The sequence below is a fragment of the Geotrypetes seraphini genome, chromosome 1 (genome assembly GCF_902459505.1).
Source record: "Geotrypetes seraphini chromosome 1, aGeoSer1.1, whole genome shotgun sequence".
NCBI lineage: Eukaryota > Metazoa > Chordata > Amphibia > Gymnophiona > Dermophiidae > Geotrypetes > Geotrypetes seraphini.
In genome coordinates, this window is record NC_047084.1 from 305,158,491 (window position 1) to 305,175,731 (window position 17,241).

Below are 17,241 nucleotides of genomic sequence, written 5' to 3' on the forward strand. Positions count from 1 at the left end.
TTTTTTTTTTTTTTTTTTGTCTTCAGGTATCTTTCATCCTTACAAAATCTAGTTCACATGAGATTAATATGATCAGTTCCTTATCCAGACGGTGTCTCATCTACAGTTCCAGAGGAGGAGAGAGGAGGCGAGAGATGGGGAGCAAGGGAGATGTTCTGAGCTTGCAGCTTTCTGTATTCTGAATTTACAGGCTAGTTGTAGAAGACGCTGCCAGTCTTTTACCAATATAGATTCTGAGGAGAAAGGAAACCATAAAAAACGAGGTTAAGTGTTGAATGGAGGGGTAGGTGGTGAGCAGGTAACAGATTTCTGTTTTATAGCAAACAGTTATCAAACTCAAACCAGCGCGTTTCCTGGCATTCAAGAATTTGCTTGCTGCAGTGCAAAAGAAACATCAGTAGAGGGCAGAGTCTGACTTCTATGACTTGTTTATTTTTTTCATTTATTGGGATTTATTAACAGCCTTTATGAAGAGATTCAAACAAGGCAGTGCAGAGCAGGTGTAATTCAACATAAAATTTACAATTTTGTTAACGGCATAACAATAGTAAAAAGACCAAATATAAACATAAATGCAATGAATGAGGTAAAGTCAAAATCAGTACATTGAAACTTAATAATAGGACTTCCATGAAACAGTATAAAAAATATACTTATTAATAGCACTGAAATTCAAATAAGAGAGATATAATACTAAAAGGGAGACATAAAGTCAGAAAAAGAAAACGCACTAAAGGTTTAACTTGGTGGCTCCGAGTTATTAATTTCCTTAGATTTTTCTTTCTTTTTGTTATTGCCTCTAACTCTCTCAATATTGTGGGCTAGGAAGATTCTATCTTAGGAAATTGGTTATATGTTGCTCTGTATTATTTATGTACAGTATATCTTCATTTTGTACTATTCTGAATTGAATTGTATTGAAAGAATATAAAAATAAAATTTTTAGAAAAGGGAGACGTAATACCTATGAAGCATCTAATAAGCACAAATCAGAACATTCAAATAACATAGATATGACTTTCTATAATACAACTTATCCTATAGCCGAGGGGTCAAATGTAGGTATTAGATGGGGACAAGATGGGTGCTACAGAGTGAGCTGGGGTAAACAGATGGGAGGCTAAACTCAAGGCAAGTTCTTTATACAGTTAAAACAAGGGGCTCCTTTTACGAAGCCACGTTAGCGGTTTAACACACATAATAGCGCGCGCCAAACCACCGGACGCACTAGCCGCTACCGCCTTCTCGTGAGCAGGCAATAGTTTTTCGGCTAGTGTGGGAGTAGCGCATGATTAAAACTCTCGCGCGCTAAAGCCACTAACGCGGCTTCGAAAAAGGAGCCCAAGGTATAATTAAATGATTTACGGCTGGATTCTAAATACGGTGCCACAATCGACAGCCACCTAAAACGTGGCTGCCGATTGTGTCAATCACGCGTTGGCATCGTATACAGAATGGTGCCTCCGCGCAAGATAGGCAGCAGAAATGTAGGCCACGATGTTCTGGGCTTACATTTCTGGGGCCTGCCTATGCCGTAAATCGCACCTATATAAGCGCTTTCCAGTGCCTAACCCCTCTTATGGCGTAAGCCATGCCCGTAGTGGCATTAGAAGCCAAAAAGCACCTACATAGGCACGATTCTGATGCCTTTTATTAGGTGCAATAGGTGCTTGAACGACATTTGTCAATTAATTTAGATGCCGGTAGGGTGGCTACTAGTGTCTACGTTTCAGCGCCAGTTATAGAATTTTCCCATAAGCGTGTATGGCAAGATATATGGCCTCTTTTACAAAGCCGCGCTAGCCGCTGCTGCATGGCAACAGCCCCAAAGCCCTTTAAATCTCTATGGGCTTTGGGGCCGTTAGCGCAGCGCAGCCGCTAGCGCGGCTTTGTAAAAGAGGCCGATAGGCAATCACCCTGTGCATTACAGGCTTGGCTGAAGAGGCAGGCATTCATCTCCTGCCTGAAGTAGAGGTAGGCCGGAGTTAAATCCTTTGCATCCTAGTTTAGAGTCTGCCCAAAGCAGTGAAAAAAACGAACGTTAAGGGCTCCTTTTACGAAGCCGCGTTAGCAGCTTTATCGCACGCACACTTTTAGCGCGCACTAACCCCCGCGCTAGCCGAAAAACTACCGCCTGCTCAAGGGGAGGTGGTAGCGGCTAGCGCAGCCGGCAAATTAGCGCGCGCTATTACGCGCGTTAAACCGCTTCGTAAGAGGAGCCCTAAAAATGTGTAGCAATTTCATACAACTTAAAAATAAACCCCGAAGCCTTAGTATGTTCAAGTTATTCAGCAAGAATCTCTAAAACACTCCAGTCATAATTAGGTTCCAAAAAAAACATGTGCCATTCAAAAACCCTCACAATCATAATAACCCTTATACAAATTATTTCCTTTTTTTATTGCATTGGGACCATCATATAAAGGTAGCAGCCTCAAACTCAAACCCTTGGCAGGGCCACATTTTGTTTTTGTAGGTACTTGGAGGGCTGCAGAAAAAATAATTAATGTCTTATTAAAGAAATGACAACTTTGCATGTGGTAAGTACCTACAAATTCAAAATGCGTATTAACTGAAATTATCAGAAGCAATTAAGGAAAGATTTATAAACTATAATATAAACTAAATCTTTCCTTAATTGCTTCTGATAATTTCAGCTACACACCGCTGAAAGCAGTGCAATATGTAGAAAGTGAAAAACTATCAAAGTATCAACTGCAAGAGACAAGATTTTTGGACCAGCTATTTTGAGGCCCTCGACATCATAAAGAATGATTCTTTATGGAAAACCACGCCTTTAAGTATCCAGTGGTCGCGTCCGCAACCGCCTTCAGCTCTCACCTTCGGCGCCGAACACACGCACAAGCTGCACTGCCTCCAATGGTTACCTTACGTTCTGGAACGTTGCCCGCCTCACTGCTGTAACCTCACGCAAGCGCTTTCCTGCGTCTGTACGCGATTGTGAGGTGGGAGTGGAGAGGACAATCGTGCACAGATGCAGGAAAGCGCTTGCGTGAGGTTACAGCAGTGAGGCGGGGCAACGTTCCAGAATGCAACCGCCGGACACTACCGCCAGACACTTAAGACACAAGTTTTCCATAAAGAATCATTCTTTATAATACAGAGATCCTCAAAATAGTACCTGGTGGGCCGCGAGTTTGAGACCACTGATATAAAGGCTGTAAATCATGCCCAATAAATGCAGCACTTTCCCCTCATTTCTTTGCTCTTGTTATAATCATATGTCCTAATTTATACATAAATGCATGTTAAAAAATGGTCTGTCATCATTTATCCTTCAAAATTATTTTGTACAGAGAATCTTTTCAAAAAATATATGTAATGTAATGTAATGTAATTTATTTCTTATATACCGCTACATCCGTTAGGTTCTAAGCGGTTTGAAGAAAATATACATTAAGATTATAAATGAGAAGTAAGAAGGTACTTAAAAAATTCCCTTACTGTCCCGAAGGCTCACAATCTAACTAAAGTACCTGGAAATTAATAAAGAAGAGAAAATAAAGATGGTTGAAAAAAGAAAAATTCTATGTGAACTTATAGGATGGAAATTAAACTGACAGTGAAGAACTGTATGAAAAATACATATGGAATGCAGTTAGAGAGGGTAGGTTACAATCTATTGATGGTATTTGTTTAATTGGAAGGTGTTAAGGTGGGTCATTTGGGGGAAGGTTATCTGAAGGTAGGTGAATCTTCTGGAGGTAAAAGAGGAGGGGTTAAGATATTTGGATGAATTTTTTGAAAAGCAGGGTTTTGATTTCTTTTCTGAATGTTTTGAAGTTGTCTGATATTGTCATAAGATTCGAGATGGAATGGTAATAATAATAATAAAAAACCTAACAGGCAATCACTTTTCCTTGAACACAGGGTACAGTGCATACAGTTCCACAGTAAAGCTGACATATCATGTTTCAAGATTTTAGAGAAAGCACACTTGCATTGTCCCCAGGTCAGAGTAACATTTCTGAGGTTGTTTGGGTTTTTTTCTTAAGAGATTCTTGTTTGAACACAGAGCTTTGGCTTTCCTGTGAAACTCTGTGCTCTGTACCCTATTTTCAAGGATCAGTGATTGCGAGTTAAGTCCTTTATTGTTATTATTTTTTTAAATATCTTTTTAATTGATTTTAACACATCACACAAATTTACATAAATAAAAATTGTACATTAAGAAACAATAATATGTCTCCTTCTCTTCCTCTCCCTCCTTCATCCCTTCCACCCACCATTATTATTATTTTTAAAAGATTCTCTGCACAAAATAATGGATGATAAATGATGCAAGGCTATTTTTAATGTGCATTTACGATTATAACAAAATAAAAGCAGTTTGTGAAAGTGCTGCATTCAATAGGAATGATTTACTGCCCCTTATACTGTATGATGGTCCCACCACAATAAAAAAAAAAAGATGAAATAATCTATAAGAATTAGCATAACTGAGTTTTTTTTAATAGCACATGGTTTGTTTGTTTTTTTTAACTTTAATACAGCTCGAGTGTTTTAGAGGTTTTTGTAACATTTAAGCCTTCACTTCTTCGCAGACGAGAGATACAAAAGTTACGGAGCAGGCTGGAGACAACTGAAAGATCCCCAAAGCTTTACAAAGATGGGAGAGAGAAAAATGCATGCATGCCTAGGGAAACAAAGAAATGTCACCATAAATAAATACAATGATAACACTTCCACAATGGTCAAATGCACATTGTCTGATGGTATATTGAAAATCAAAGTGCAGATTAAAATGTCAATTCTAAACGGAGGAAAAAGCCCCATCTCTTTGGATGCATGAGACGTGTTCAGCGTCCGATTAAAAGTTCTGATCGGAGACGTCACACCCTGAGGTAGCTGAAAAGTGAAACGCTGGCCACCGTCGGTGTACCGATCAACTAAGATAAGTTGTATTTTTCATCTATCGCACAGTATATATATCGTTTATTATATTTTGAAGCAGTGCAGTGTCTTTTTAATCAAAGGAGGTTTTTTGAGCCAGTGAGGTGAACGCTCCACCACCGCTATTCCACCATTGTGGAGGTGGGAAGGCCCTTGTCTGAGGCTTTTTCCTCCATTTAGAATTGACATTTTAATCTGCACTTTGATTTTCAATATACCATCAGACAATGTGCATTTGACCATTGTGGAAGTGTTATCATTATATTACAGTTGGTTTTTCACAGTATCCGAATTTTTTTTTACCATAAATAAATATGCCACTAGCTGGCTTCCTCTGGACTTCTGGCTGGCAGTGCACCAAATTTCATATCCTCAAAGAGCAGACCAGCCGGCCTCTCACTACAATGCCACCAAGCCCCAACTCTCAGTTTGGGGCGATTATTTAAAGCATTCGTTGCACCACTGACACATAGGGCTCCTTTTACTAAACTGCGATAGGTTTATAGCACGCGCAGAATTTTAGCGTGCGCTAAACCCACGCTACGTGGCTAGAACTAATGCTAGCTCAATGCTGGTGTTAGGGTCTTGCGCGTGTGGCAATTCAGCACACGCTAAGCGCGCACTAAAACCACTATTGCAGCTTAGTAAAAGGAGCCCATAGCGTTCATGGAACCAGCATCCGTAAATATCTTAATTCACTCTCTAGTAATCTCCTGTATAGATTATTGAAACGCCCTGCTCAAGGGCATAACAAAAAAGGAAATCAGGCAATTACAAATTGTACAAAACACTGCTATAAAAATCATATTCAATGTTAAAAAATATGACCATGTCTCACCCCTTCTCCAAAAAGCCCATTGGCTTCCTGTCGAACACAGAATAAATTACAAAATCCTTTCATTGACATTTAAAACTCGTTCAAACAACCAACCTGAATTTATTAACAGTCTAATCATACCTTACTGTCCATCTAAAGCCTTCCGCTCAACATCTCAAAATCTCTTAATGATTCCCTCTTTAAAGCACAGCAATACTAGTAGATCTAACAATTTTGCTGTAACTGCCCCTTCTCTTTGGAACTCCATCCCTAACCATCTTCATTTAGAAGTATCCCTTTCTCATTTTAAAAACAAGTTAAAAACATTCTTATTTCAAGATGCTTTTGATACCTAACTGCCCTTATTAGGGCTAAACTTTTTCTGATACTATTTATTCAGATCTCCCTCCTAACGTGTTTTCCCTTTTATGTTCACTTTCCTCTGATTATTGTAGTTCTTCCTATTTTTCCCTCTTGTTCCTGTTTGTCTAAAGTTTGTTTATTATTGTCTCTCTAACTCCCCATTTTTTAATTATTTGTACACCATTTAGAAATTTGATTGAGCGGTATAAAAAATTGTAATAAAACTTGAAACTATGGTTGTCACCTACTTCTACTGTCTGCAAGGAGGTGGGATGGGGCATTTCTCTGCTTTCTAACCTATAGTCCAGGGGTGCCCAATAGGTTGATCGCGATTGACCGGTAGATTGCCAAGGCAAAGTGAGTCAATCGCGGAGCCCATCCCGGGCTCTGTAATAGACTCAACTTTGCCTTGGTGATCTACCGGGCCGATCAGCCTTCCTCTCCCCAACGTCAATTGTGCCGTCGGAGAGGAAGTTCGGGCTAGTCAATCGCTGCTTGGCTGGGCCGGAACTGCCTCTCTGACAGCAGAATTGACGTCGGGGAGAGGAATGCTGGCCGGCCAACTCAGGGAAGCAGGGAGAGCTTGGGGCGGCAGCGGCTTTGGGGCCTGTTACCCGATGGCGGCGGCAGTGGCTTGGGGGAGAGCAGGGAGAAAAAAAGGAAAGAAGGGAAACAGAAAAAAAAAGAAAGGGAGGCAGGGAGAAAGAAAGGGCAGGGAGAGAGGAAGAAAAAGTTGGGGGAGGGAATGAGGTCTGGAGGAGAGGAAGCATACAGGCTGAAAGAAGGGACGAAAGATTGGATGCACAGTCAGAAGAAGAAAGTGCAACCAGAGACTCATGAAATCACCAGACAACAAAGGTAGGAAAAATGATTTTATTTTCAATTTAGTGATCAAAATGTGTCTGAATTTATATCTGCTGTCTACATTTTGCACTATGGCCCCCCTTTACTAAACCGCAATAGTGTTTTTTAGTGCAGGGAGCCTATGAGCGTCGAGAGCCGCACTGGGCATTCAGCGCAGCTCCCTGCGCTAAAAACTGCTATTGTGGTTTAGTAAAAAGGGAGAGGGGTATTTGTCTATTTTTGTATGGTTGTTACTGAGGTTATAGTACAGAGTCATCTGCCATGACCTCTTTGAATAAACCCCGGAATAGGAATGATAATTAACATTTTCTCAGCGTACAGTGTGCTTTGTGTTTTTTTAAAATTTTATTGTTGGTAGATCATTTTGACTTGGTCATTTTAAAAGTAGCTCGCAAGCCCAAAAAGTGTGGGCACCCATAGTAGGGGTAGGCAATTCCGGTCCTCAAGAGTCGGAGCCAGGTCAGGTTTTCAGGATATCCAAAATGAATATGTACGAGATGGATTTGCATGCACTGTTTCCTTGAGATGCAATCTATCTCATGCATATTTATTGTGGCTATCCTGTAAACCTGACCTGGCTCCTGCTCTCGTGGACTGGAATTGCCAAACCCTGGTCTATAGAAACCAACAATCTTATTCGATAAGTGACACCTTCTTCATAACAAAATTCATGTATCTTTCTTTTCTTTGCCTCCTTGGCCTCTTAGCTTCTGTGTTCCAATGATTGGATTGAGCCCCTGATGTAAGTAGAACATCAAAACATGTCTGGCTGAAAACCATTTGTACCAGATAGGGATACTGGATACTGATCAGAAGTTATATTGTCTTTTAAACTTGTTTTCAATATTGACTCTTTGCTGTGAATAAAGACAGTGGTTCTGTGCTGCAAGTTTTATGCTGAGGTATTTTTAAATGTTATTGTTAACAAATAAAATGCAATCTTCATGTCTGAGTTTTTTTATTCAGCAGGCCTATTTCTCTCATCAGAGTTTATATTGGGATCTAATCATGTTTTGCATATAAATTGTGCTAAATTAGAGAGGATCTTCAGAAGTTCACAAGCTTTTTCTCCAGATTTTATATGACTTATGCAGTAAAGGAGTAGTTTCAGCCAAGAAGATATCAGAGGCTCTTTTATCTCCTGGCTCATAGTGTTACAGTCCTGAATTATAACCGTGTTTACTATTGCAGAGTCGAAGGTACACTTGGGAATTAAAAAACAGAGCAGCCCAAGAGGTGTGTTAATATAACTATGTAGGCAAGACAATTCCAAAATTCTGTCATTTCCTTTCATGAAGCAATCACACCTAGGAAGGGAAGCCACCTTTTCCCTCTCTTTGGATCCCTTCTCCAGCATGCTTTTTGAATGCAAGGGTGATGGGGGGGACAGGTCCAAAGGTAGGGAAAGACAGCAGGGCCATCCTGAGCAGTGCAGCCACACAAGGAACAAGGGAAACGGGGATGCAATCATTTGTACCTGTCCATTGTTTCCTCTGTGATGGCGATAGTGAAGTGAGTGGAATGTAGGCCTATTGGGCATGTCACACAGGGCAAAATTCTGGCTTGGAAGTGCTGGGGTTTGCCTTGGGGAGAATGATAACCAACTTTTCACCAACAAACCTATCAACACCACCCCTATCCCCAAACCTTCCGTGCTCTATGGACCTTTTTCTTTTAACACTGTTGGAACAATCTTGAGGCTGAGTTGGGTTGAAAAAAAAAAAAAAAAAAGCAGTTCAATCTTAAAGAGTGCAGCAGGAGACCAAATCAGCATATGTGATGCACCCATCATGAAGCCCAGAGCAGAACTTGCAGGGCCTCATTCTCTGCCCATGCCCCTTAAACTGAACCGCTGTTACTGCCATTAGGCTTTGAGACAGCCCCAATTGAATAAAATAGTCCATGGTGAAGAGAAGTAAATAGGGGAAGGAGGAGGACACTGGCAGTTTGGATGCTAGTGCTCCACAGAAAAGCAACACCTCCATTGCCATTCGTTTGGTCTGGCCAACCTCTCTTCAAGAAAACTGGATAGGCCAGCCAAATACTAACTGGAAGGCAACCCTAAAGAGAGGAATGAATCTTAGAGATTGCATGTAGACCCCCCCTCCTCTAACATGCACACATTCATACCCCGTCACCACTAGTCTACACAAGTCTTAGGGTGATCAGAACTCAAACATTCCCAAGTATGTTCCTCACCCCAATCCAATGGTCAGCAGGTGACTGAGGAGTAAAGAGGGGATAAGAAGCATCAGAAGCTCTGTGGAAAAGATCCCAGCATTGCCCTTCTTCAGGCTTCTTGATTTCTGGAGGCTGAGGATGGTTTGTGTCTGTGTCTGAGGGAGCTGCTCTGTCTGCGGGTGTTTAAACACAAATTCCCTGCAGAAAGAAGAACGAAGTGACCAGTGTTAAAAGAAGGCAAAGGCTGACTAAAGATGTAAAAGAGGCCTGCGAGTGCTTCAATCTGGGAACAAGACTTAGCAGTATGTTGTGGAGAAAGGAGAGAATGGGTGATGCTATCATATATAGGGACACATGACCCTGCCCACACTCCACCCACAACTCTACACATACTCTGCCCAATGCCCCCCACCTTCCACCCATTTCTTTGGTCCCCCCTTCCAATCCTCTGTACCCTTTTAGTGCTTCTCTCTCTCCCTCCCTCCTTCCCCATGGGTGCTTCTCTCCTTCTCTGTCCTTCCAACCCCCCTCTTCCATGGGTGCTTCTTTCTTTCTTTCTCTCTCTCTCCTTTCAACCTCCCCCCCCCCCCTTGGTGCCCCTCTCTCTCCTTCCAACCTCCTCTCCCATCCAGCACTACCCTACTCTATGCTCTTTTCTCCAGCACTCTCTCCTTTCCATAATGCTTCTGCAGCCCTCCCTTCCTCCATTCTGTTTCTCCAGCCCTCCCTCCATGCCGTTTCTCCAGACCCCACCCAATGTTGATTCTTCAGCACTCCCTCCTCTGACCTCCGATGTTGCTTGCTCTCAAGACCTCTCTCTCTAGCTCCCGAATCCCCCACTTACCTCCTCCCCAGCTGCTGTAATTCAACCTTTGAGCAGCCAGCAGCAGCAACGAGGTGAACCTGCTGCTGCTGGCCTGCTCCAGAAGTCACCTCTCTGCAGCAACTTCCTTTTCCCACATAGGTGGGACCTGCAGAGATGTGACTTCTGGGGCAAGCCAGCGGCAGCAGGCTCACCTTGTTGCTGCTGCCAGCTGCCCAAAGATTGAATTATAGCTTCCAAGAAGAAGGTAAGTGGGGGAGTTAGAAGAGCTGGCTAAACCTGGACTCCCCCATTTAAACAAAAAACGGCCAGACAGTCTTCTAAAAAGATCACGTGTCCGGGTTTTCCCAGACGTATGGTAACCCTAATCATAAAAATATGGTTTAAACTGTTTCATTTTTAAAGTGCTACCAGACAGAGCACTATACAGATACACTTAAGAGATAGTCCATGCATCACAAAATGTACTATCTAATCCAGACATAGACAAGTCAAAGAGGAGGCTTCAGAAAGTGTACTTTATATCAACAAGGCTCTGATCAGGGAAAATTAAGGTTTAAGATTTAAAAGTAATTTCAGAAAGATGAGTTTTTATTTGGGACTCGAATAGGGCCAGAGAGGTAGCATAACATATCCGTTTGTACAGCTCAATGAAGTAGAATATAATACACAGAGTGAGGAGTTGGTGTGGAGGAGCAGGGCTGAGAGAAAACCAACAACCCCGATATTCATAAAAATGCTGAGCTCCTAAAAGCATGCACCTAAGTTATACCCCTAAATGTATGCTCTATTTTCAGCCAAATTTAGGATTAGAAGTTTTCCGTTGAAAATTCATCTTAAATGTAGAATTTTAAAATGTATTCTTACATTGTAAACTTAGGTCTGGTGTTCATTTGTTTAAATTTATGAGCCTAGAAGTGAAAATTAGTGCTAAGCTCCTGGGCCTTCTGCCTACTTAAATCACGTGTGCCTGCCTAGCTGCCAATATTCAGCAGCACTTAACCATTAATATCAGCACTCGCTGGCCATGTCCCAAGCGGGCAAGACAGGGGCATTGCAGGAGGTGGAGTCAAGGAGGAACTGGGTGTTATGCAGGTGCCGGCAGTATTCAGTGCTGGGACTGCATATAAACATTACCCAGTTAGCTATGCAGGTCCCAAAATTGCTTTCAATGTACAGTGTCCTTTCCTCCCTTCCTTCCACTCTGGCAAGCTCCAATCCCTAGGATTACCATACATCCAGATTTACTTGGAAATGTCCTCTTTTTAGAGGACTGTCCAGGTGTCTGGATTGTTTCCTGGACTGGGGGGGGAGTTTGTCCGGCTTTGCACTCACTCTCGCCAGCCCCCTGGAATTAGGGTTGCCAGATTTTCCTTTTGGAAAATCCGGACCCCCTAGCCCCGCACCCAGGCCCGCCTAGTTTCGCCCATCCCTGCCCTAATCCTGCCTTCACTGCCTACTCTTGTCAGGCAGGGAGGAAGTCTGTGCGTGTGCGTACGCTTCGTGATGATGTCACGCACACGACGGCCACACATGTGCGGACTTCCTCCCTGCCCGATACAGCTTTTCATAACCCGGACAAAGTACCGGGTTTTGAGAAAAGCTGTCCAGACCCCCGGACATGTCCTTCAAAAGAAGGACATGTCCTTCAAAAGAAGGACATGTCCGGGGAAATCCAGTATTCTAAATGTGGTCTCACAGAACAATGGTGAGACCACATTTGGAATACTGTGTGCAATTCTGGAGGCCACATTACCGGAAAGATGTGCTGAGAGTGGAGTCAGTTTAACGGATGGCCACCAGGATGGTCTCGGGGCTCAAGGACCTCTCGTACGAAGAGACGCTGAAAAATTTGCGGCTCTACTCTCTCGAAGAACGTAGAGAGAGAGAGGAGACATGATCGAGACGTTTAAATATATCACCGGCCATGTCAAGATGGAAGAGGAGATTCTCTTTCTCAAGGGACCCTTGGCCACAAGAGGGCATCCGTTCAAACTCAGGCGCGGGAGATTTCATGGCGACACCAGGAAGTATTTTTTCACCAAGAGAGTGGTTGATCCTTGCAATGAGCTCCCGGTGCAGGTAACCGAGGCCAACAGCGTGCTAGATTTTAAGAGCAAATGGGATGCCCATGTGGAATCCCTTAGAGGGTTAAGTTAAGGAGATCGGTCATTAGGAGTGGGATCTCTAGGAAAGTAGACCTGGGGGTGGGTCAGTAGAGTGGGCAGACCTGATGGGCTATGGCCCTTATCTGCCGTCATTTTCTATGTTTCTATGGTAACCCTACCTGGAATCAGGTATGGCTCTCTCCTGTTCCCCACCTACCTCCTCTGGGCTTCAGCATTGCAATTTCAATCTTATGACAGCCAGCAGAGTCAGCGACGTGAGCCTGGTGCCATCAGCCTGCCCCAGAAGCCTTCTCTCTGCAGCATCTTGCCTACTCAGGAATAGGAAGTCGCTGCAGAGAGAAGACTTCCAGGGCTGGCCGATAGCAGCAGGCTCACATTGCTGACACTGCCGGCTGCCTGAAGATTGAAACTGCAGTGCCAAAACCTGAAGGCGGTAGGAACGGGAAAAACCATAACCAATTCTGGGGTAGGGGACTGGAGAGAGAGAAGCTGTGCTGGCAGGGAGTTCAGAGAAAACACCCGCAGGAGAGGGGAGGGTTGGAATGAGGGTGAGAGAGGGAAAGAAAGAAAAAAACATCCATGGGAGGGGGTTTGGAAGGAGAGAGAGAGAGAGAGAAGCACCCTTGGGAAAGGAGGAGAGTCAGAAGGAGGGATAGAGACAGAAAGAAAGAAGCACTTGCAGAAGTGGGGGTGTTGGAAGGAGAATGAGAGAGAGAGAGAGAGAGAGAGAGGCACCTGTGGGGAGGGAGGTTGGAAGGCAAGAGAGAGAGAAAGGAGCACCCGCAGGAGAGGTGGTTTGGAAGGAGAGAGAGAGAGAGAAGCACCCATAGGGAGGGAGAGAGAAGCACCAAAAGGGTACAGAGGTTGGGAAGGGGGACCAAGGAAATGGATGAAAGGTGAGAGTGTGTGGGTGGGATGGGGCAGGGCTATGGGTTGAGTGTGGGTTGGGGAAAAAGTAGATCATGTGTCCTCTTTATTGTCTTCACAAATATGGTAATCCTACCAATGCCTCTCTAATCTCCCCCAGTGCAAGCTGCGATCCCATTCTCAATCCTCCCAACAGAAGGGTCAACCCCTCTCATCCCTCCCCCCCCCATTACAAGAGGTCCCCTCAGGCCTACCTTACTCCTGGTAGTCCAATGGTGTGGTGGAGGCAGGAGCAAACCCCACTTGCTCCTGTCCCTAGTGGCTTCATAGTAAGAATGGCCACTTTGACTTCGAGCAGTAGTCTCATGGTATTACCACTAGTCTAATGGTACAACCACTAATACTGTGAGACTACAATTAGAGGTTATGGTAGCCATTTTTAATATGGAGTTGTGAGTGGGGTTTGATCTTGCTCCTGTCACCCCACTGGACCACAGGGAGTAAGGTAGGCTAAGGGGGGGCATTAACTGGATAGGGAGATTTCTGCTTTTGTCATGGGGTAGGAGAAGGACAGTCCTTGTGTTGGGGAGGGTTGAGAGGGGGATCATAGCAATTGTTAGAGGTGTGGGGGGCATACACATTTCAGTATGTGTGTTCATAAGGAGTATGGTAGGTCAAGAGGGCATTAATGAGGAAGGGAAGGGGATTGAACTTTATGCCTGGGGCAGCCAGGAGGGGGATCATAGCTATTGTTAGAGGGGTGGGAGGGGGAATATAAAAATTCTAGTTATGTGGGTCCTGGCTGATATTCAGCCAGAGCCCACATAAATGTCTGAATATTGGCTGCAGCCTGACCATATCTGGTCAGATGCTAATATTCATGCCGGTGCCCAAACATGGCACTCGCTGAATATCTGGGCCTATTTCTGCCCACGCATTTCAATACTGGACCAGTGTGCCCAATGAACAGAGTTTCTGGGGAGGAGTGTAATAAGAGATAGTAAAGATTTACAGAATGAATGCACTTGTAGGTGAACTGTACACAGAAGCAGGGATCATTTTAAGAACAGGAGCTAAATACTATAGAAACACTGGCAAAAAGATTAGTTTTGAAGATCAGTTTTGAATGGGTTGTAAGTGGATATACAAAGCTCAGTGGAGACCTGTGAAAACAGACAGAAGGAAAAAGTTGGTTTGAGAAGAAAGATAAGAAGTTCTCTATTGGCAGCGGTACATCTAAACAAGAATGTGACAGAAGCAGGCTCAGATTTAGGGAAGAAAGCATTATATTATATTAGCGGACTACAGAAAGAGAGTAGTTGCATTTACTTTAGCTGCAAGTGTTCAGGTCGACTGGCCCAGTCCCAGACCCAGTCAGGATTCCCTGTCAGCACAAGTTCCACCTCCTGCTCCAGGCTCTGTCGGTTGTTCTCTGGCTGAAAAGGAAAAAGAGCAGCTTTCAGGCATTACAATTTGTCAGGTATGGCCTCACGCCTGAATGCGCCTGTGAGCACAAAAGAGAAACATCTAAGAAAACAGTAGTGAATGTCACCGTCACCTTATCTTGCATGTATGTGCTACTGTGCGCCCAAATTTTAAAAACCGCACCGAGTGCACACCTAGTGTTTAGGCAGATAAACGTACACTTACTCAAATTAAGTGATAGTATTCTCTAATGTCAGCAGACAGTGGTGCTTATATTTAGGCCTCAATTCTCTAGCAGAGGCTGCTTAAAAACTGGCCGCCAATTGTGTGTCAATCACGCGACTGCGCCATTTAGAGAATTGTGCCTCCGGGTTTTCAAGGCCTCCATTTCCAGTGCCTATCTTTGTCGTGAGTCACACCTACATAGGCGCTTTATGGCGCCTAATGCCACTTCTGGTGTTAGCCACACCTAAACTGGAGGTGCGATTCCAGCGTTCAGAGAGAACGAGAGCCAGAAGGCCTTGAGCATGTGCAGATGCTCAAGGCCCAGTCGGAGGAGAGGCACGATCTTCAGGCACCGGCACCTCCTGTGGCTTGGTGCTGCGTGCCAGTGCCACATTGGGGGGTAAGCTTTCAGTTTGGGTGGGCGGGGGATGCCCGATCACACGGGGGGGGGGGGCAGGGGTTCGGGGGGGGGGCGATGCCGGTTCGCAAGGGGGGCAGCGTTTGTGGGCAGGGGGCCCATGCCAGTTAGCAGGCAGGGAGACTCGCAAATCGAGTCAATGCTCGGTTTGCGAGTCACGATTTGCAAGAATGTTTTGCTCGTCTTGCAAAACACTCGCAAACCGGTGCACTCGTAAACCGAGGTTTGACTGTATACGGTTTTATACTATTATAGTGTGAATACTATGATGTAGTCACTAATCAAGTAACAAATTTCTTGAACAACTAGGTCTTTACTAATTTCCTGAAAGTGCAATAGGATGCAATTTGTCGAATCATATCATCTAACCAAGCTTGGACTTTACCTGCTTGATAGGCCAAGGTTCTATCAAAAAACTTTTTGTAACAGCAATTTTTGGGATTGGGAAAAGTAAATAAACCTGAACGACGAGTAGACTTAGGGCTCCTTTTACTAAGATGCCCTAGCGTTTTTAGCGTGTGCTGAAGATTAGTGCATGCAAACCATGTGCTAAATGAAAAATACTAACGCAAGCTCTATAGAGGCGTTAGCGTCTAGCGCGCACGGCATTGTAGCATGCGTTAAAACTGCTAGCGCACCTTAGTAAAAGGAGCCCTTAATCGGACTATACAATTCGAAGTGAGAAAAAAGATAGAATGGAGATAATCCAGATAACAATTTATAGCAAATGCAAACGAATTTGAAAAGTCTTCTAGCTTCTATTGGTAACCAGTGCAGTTGCCGGTAATAAGGGCTGACATGTTCCTGATTTTTCAACCCGAAAATTAAACGGATGGCTGTATTTTGAATTAACCTTGTTTTATAGGATCCCAGGTAGATTATATTGCAGTAATTGAGAATGGACAAGATTAAGCCTGTACTAGTAATATGAAAGAGATAGGGTCAAAATATTTTTTAATGGTTTGCAATTTCCATAGTGCAGGATGAGATATTTGAGACAAGCAGAATAAAGTAGAATTAGGTGGAGAGATGGTGTGAAACTATATGCCTTTTGTGCTAAATATTAAGCATTGCTGCCCTAAATTTCTTCACGGAACCATTCTGCATGATGCAGTGCTCAGCAGGCAACAATGGCCTAATGATGTCATGTTGCCTATGGAGGCTCTAGGAAAGGGGATAAGAGGAAAGGCATGAATTTGTGAAGAGATCATAGAAGGTGAAAATAGAGGAGCTGGAGGGGAGGTGAAGAGGGACATGGACGGCTAAGCAGGGACTATGAGACAGAAGAAAGGGCTAGAGGCCAGAGAGGACTGGGGAATAATAATCCAAGAGCTGAGAGGTGAGAGAGACCTTGAGGCAAAGGAAGCCACATGAGGGGTGGTTGAGTACAGCAGATTAAGAATGGTGTTCTGGGAATTCAGTGAAGGTCAGAAGACAACATAAGAACATAAGAAGTTGCCTCCGCTGAGGCAGACCAGAGGTCCATCTCGCCCAGCGGTCCACTCCCGCAGCGGCCCATCAGGCCCATTGCCTGAGCAATGGTCCCAGACTATCCCTATAACCTACCGCTGAGAAGGAGTGAGAGACAGTATTGACTGGGGTGGGGTGAGAGTGGAAATTATAAAGTTTGTAGGTAGATAAGAAGTGAGAAAAAGGGAGATAGAGGGCTGAAGAAACAGGGTGAAATCTCTGAGTGCTAACATGTTATTTCTTTACTTATTTCTGCTGCTGATGAGCTATGAATCACCATCTCAACTTAGACCACTTGGTACTTTATTATGGAGAACAGCATGAGCCATTGGGAGCAAGAGTTCATGTTTATTTCCATAGGCAGCATGAGATCATGACATCATTGTTGTCTACATCATCTAAAATAGTTCTAGAAAGAAATTTAGAGGCTGGCAGTGCTTGGTTTAGAGCCATGCCTGAGAGCAGGAATAAAGACTGTCTCTCCATCACTAAGCCTCCCTATGCATCCATACTTGCCATATGTTAATCATCTCACTTACCTGTGCACTGGTTTGGTTCCCACTCCATGCAGCTTCCACGTCTGGTGGCTCAGGGGAGCACTGCGGACTCATGGTTAATGGAGGACTGAAATACACAGGACACTGAAGTCATGTCTACTGTTCTGTAATACACATTTCAGGTTGAATGACAGAAGAACTCAGGTCGGGAGGGGAGCAGGGAGACTCCTCATCACATCTCACAGCTC

The 17,241-nt window shown here is 43.9% G+C and overlaps 1 protein-coding gene across 4 annotated transcripts in view; it reads right to left on the reverse strand.

Moving 5' to 3' along the window:
• LOC117365173 (BCL2/adenovirus E1B 19 kDa protein-interacting protein 3-like) overlaps nt 1-17,241 on the reverse strand; it is a 53,904-nt gene continuing 36,663 nt past the window's right edge. For 3 of the 4 annotated variants that reach the window (XM_033955243.1, XM_033955233.1, XM_033955223.1), the window contains exons 3-6: nt 17,036-17,120; nt 14,288-14,394; nt 9,158-9,337; nt 1-233 (exon numbers count right to left, since the gene is read on the reverse strand). In XM_033955243.1, the coding sequence (XP_033811134.1) occupies nt 185-233; nt 9,158-9,337; nt 14,288-14,394; nt 17,036-17,120 (421 nt within the window). In that variant the 3' untranslated portion in view covers nt 1-184. The remainder of the gene's footprint in view (nt 234-9,157; nt 9,338-14,287; nt 14,395-17,035; nt 17,121-17,241) is intronic. The other variant, XM_033955251.1, reaches the window with a different exon arrangement.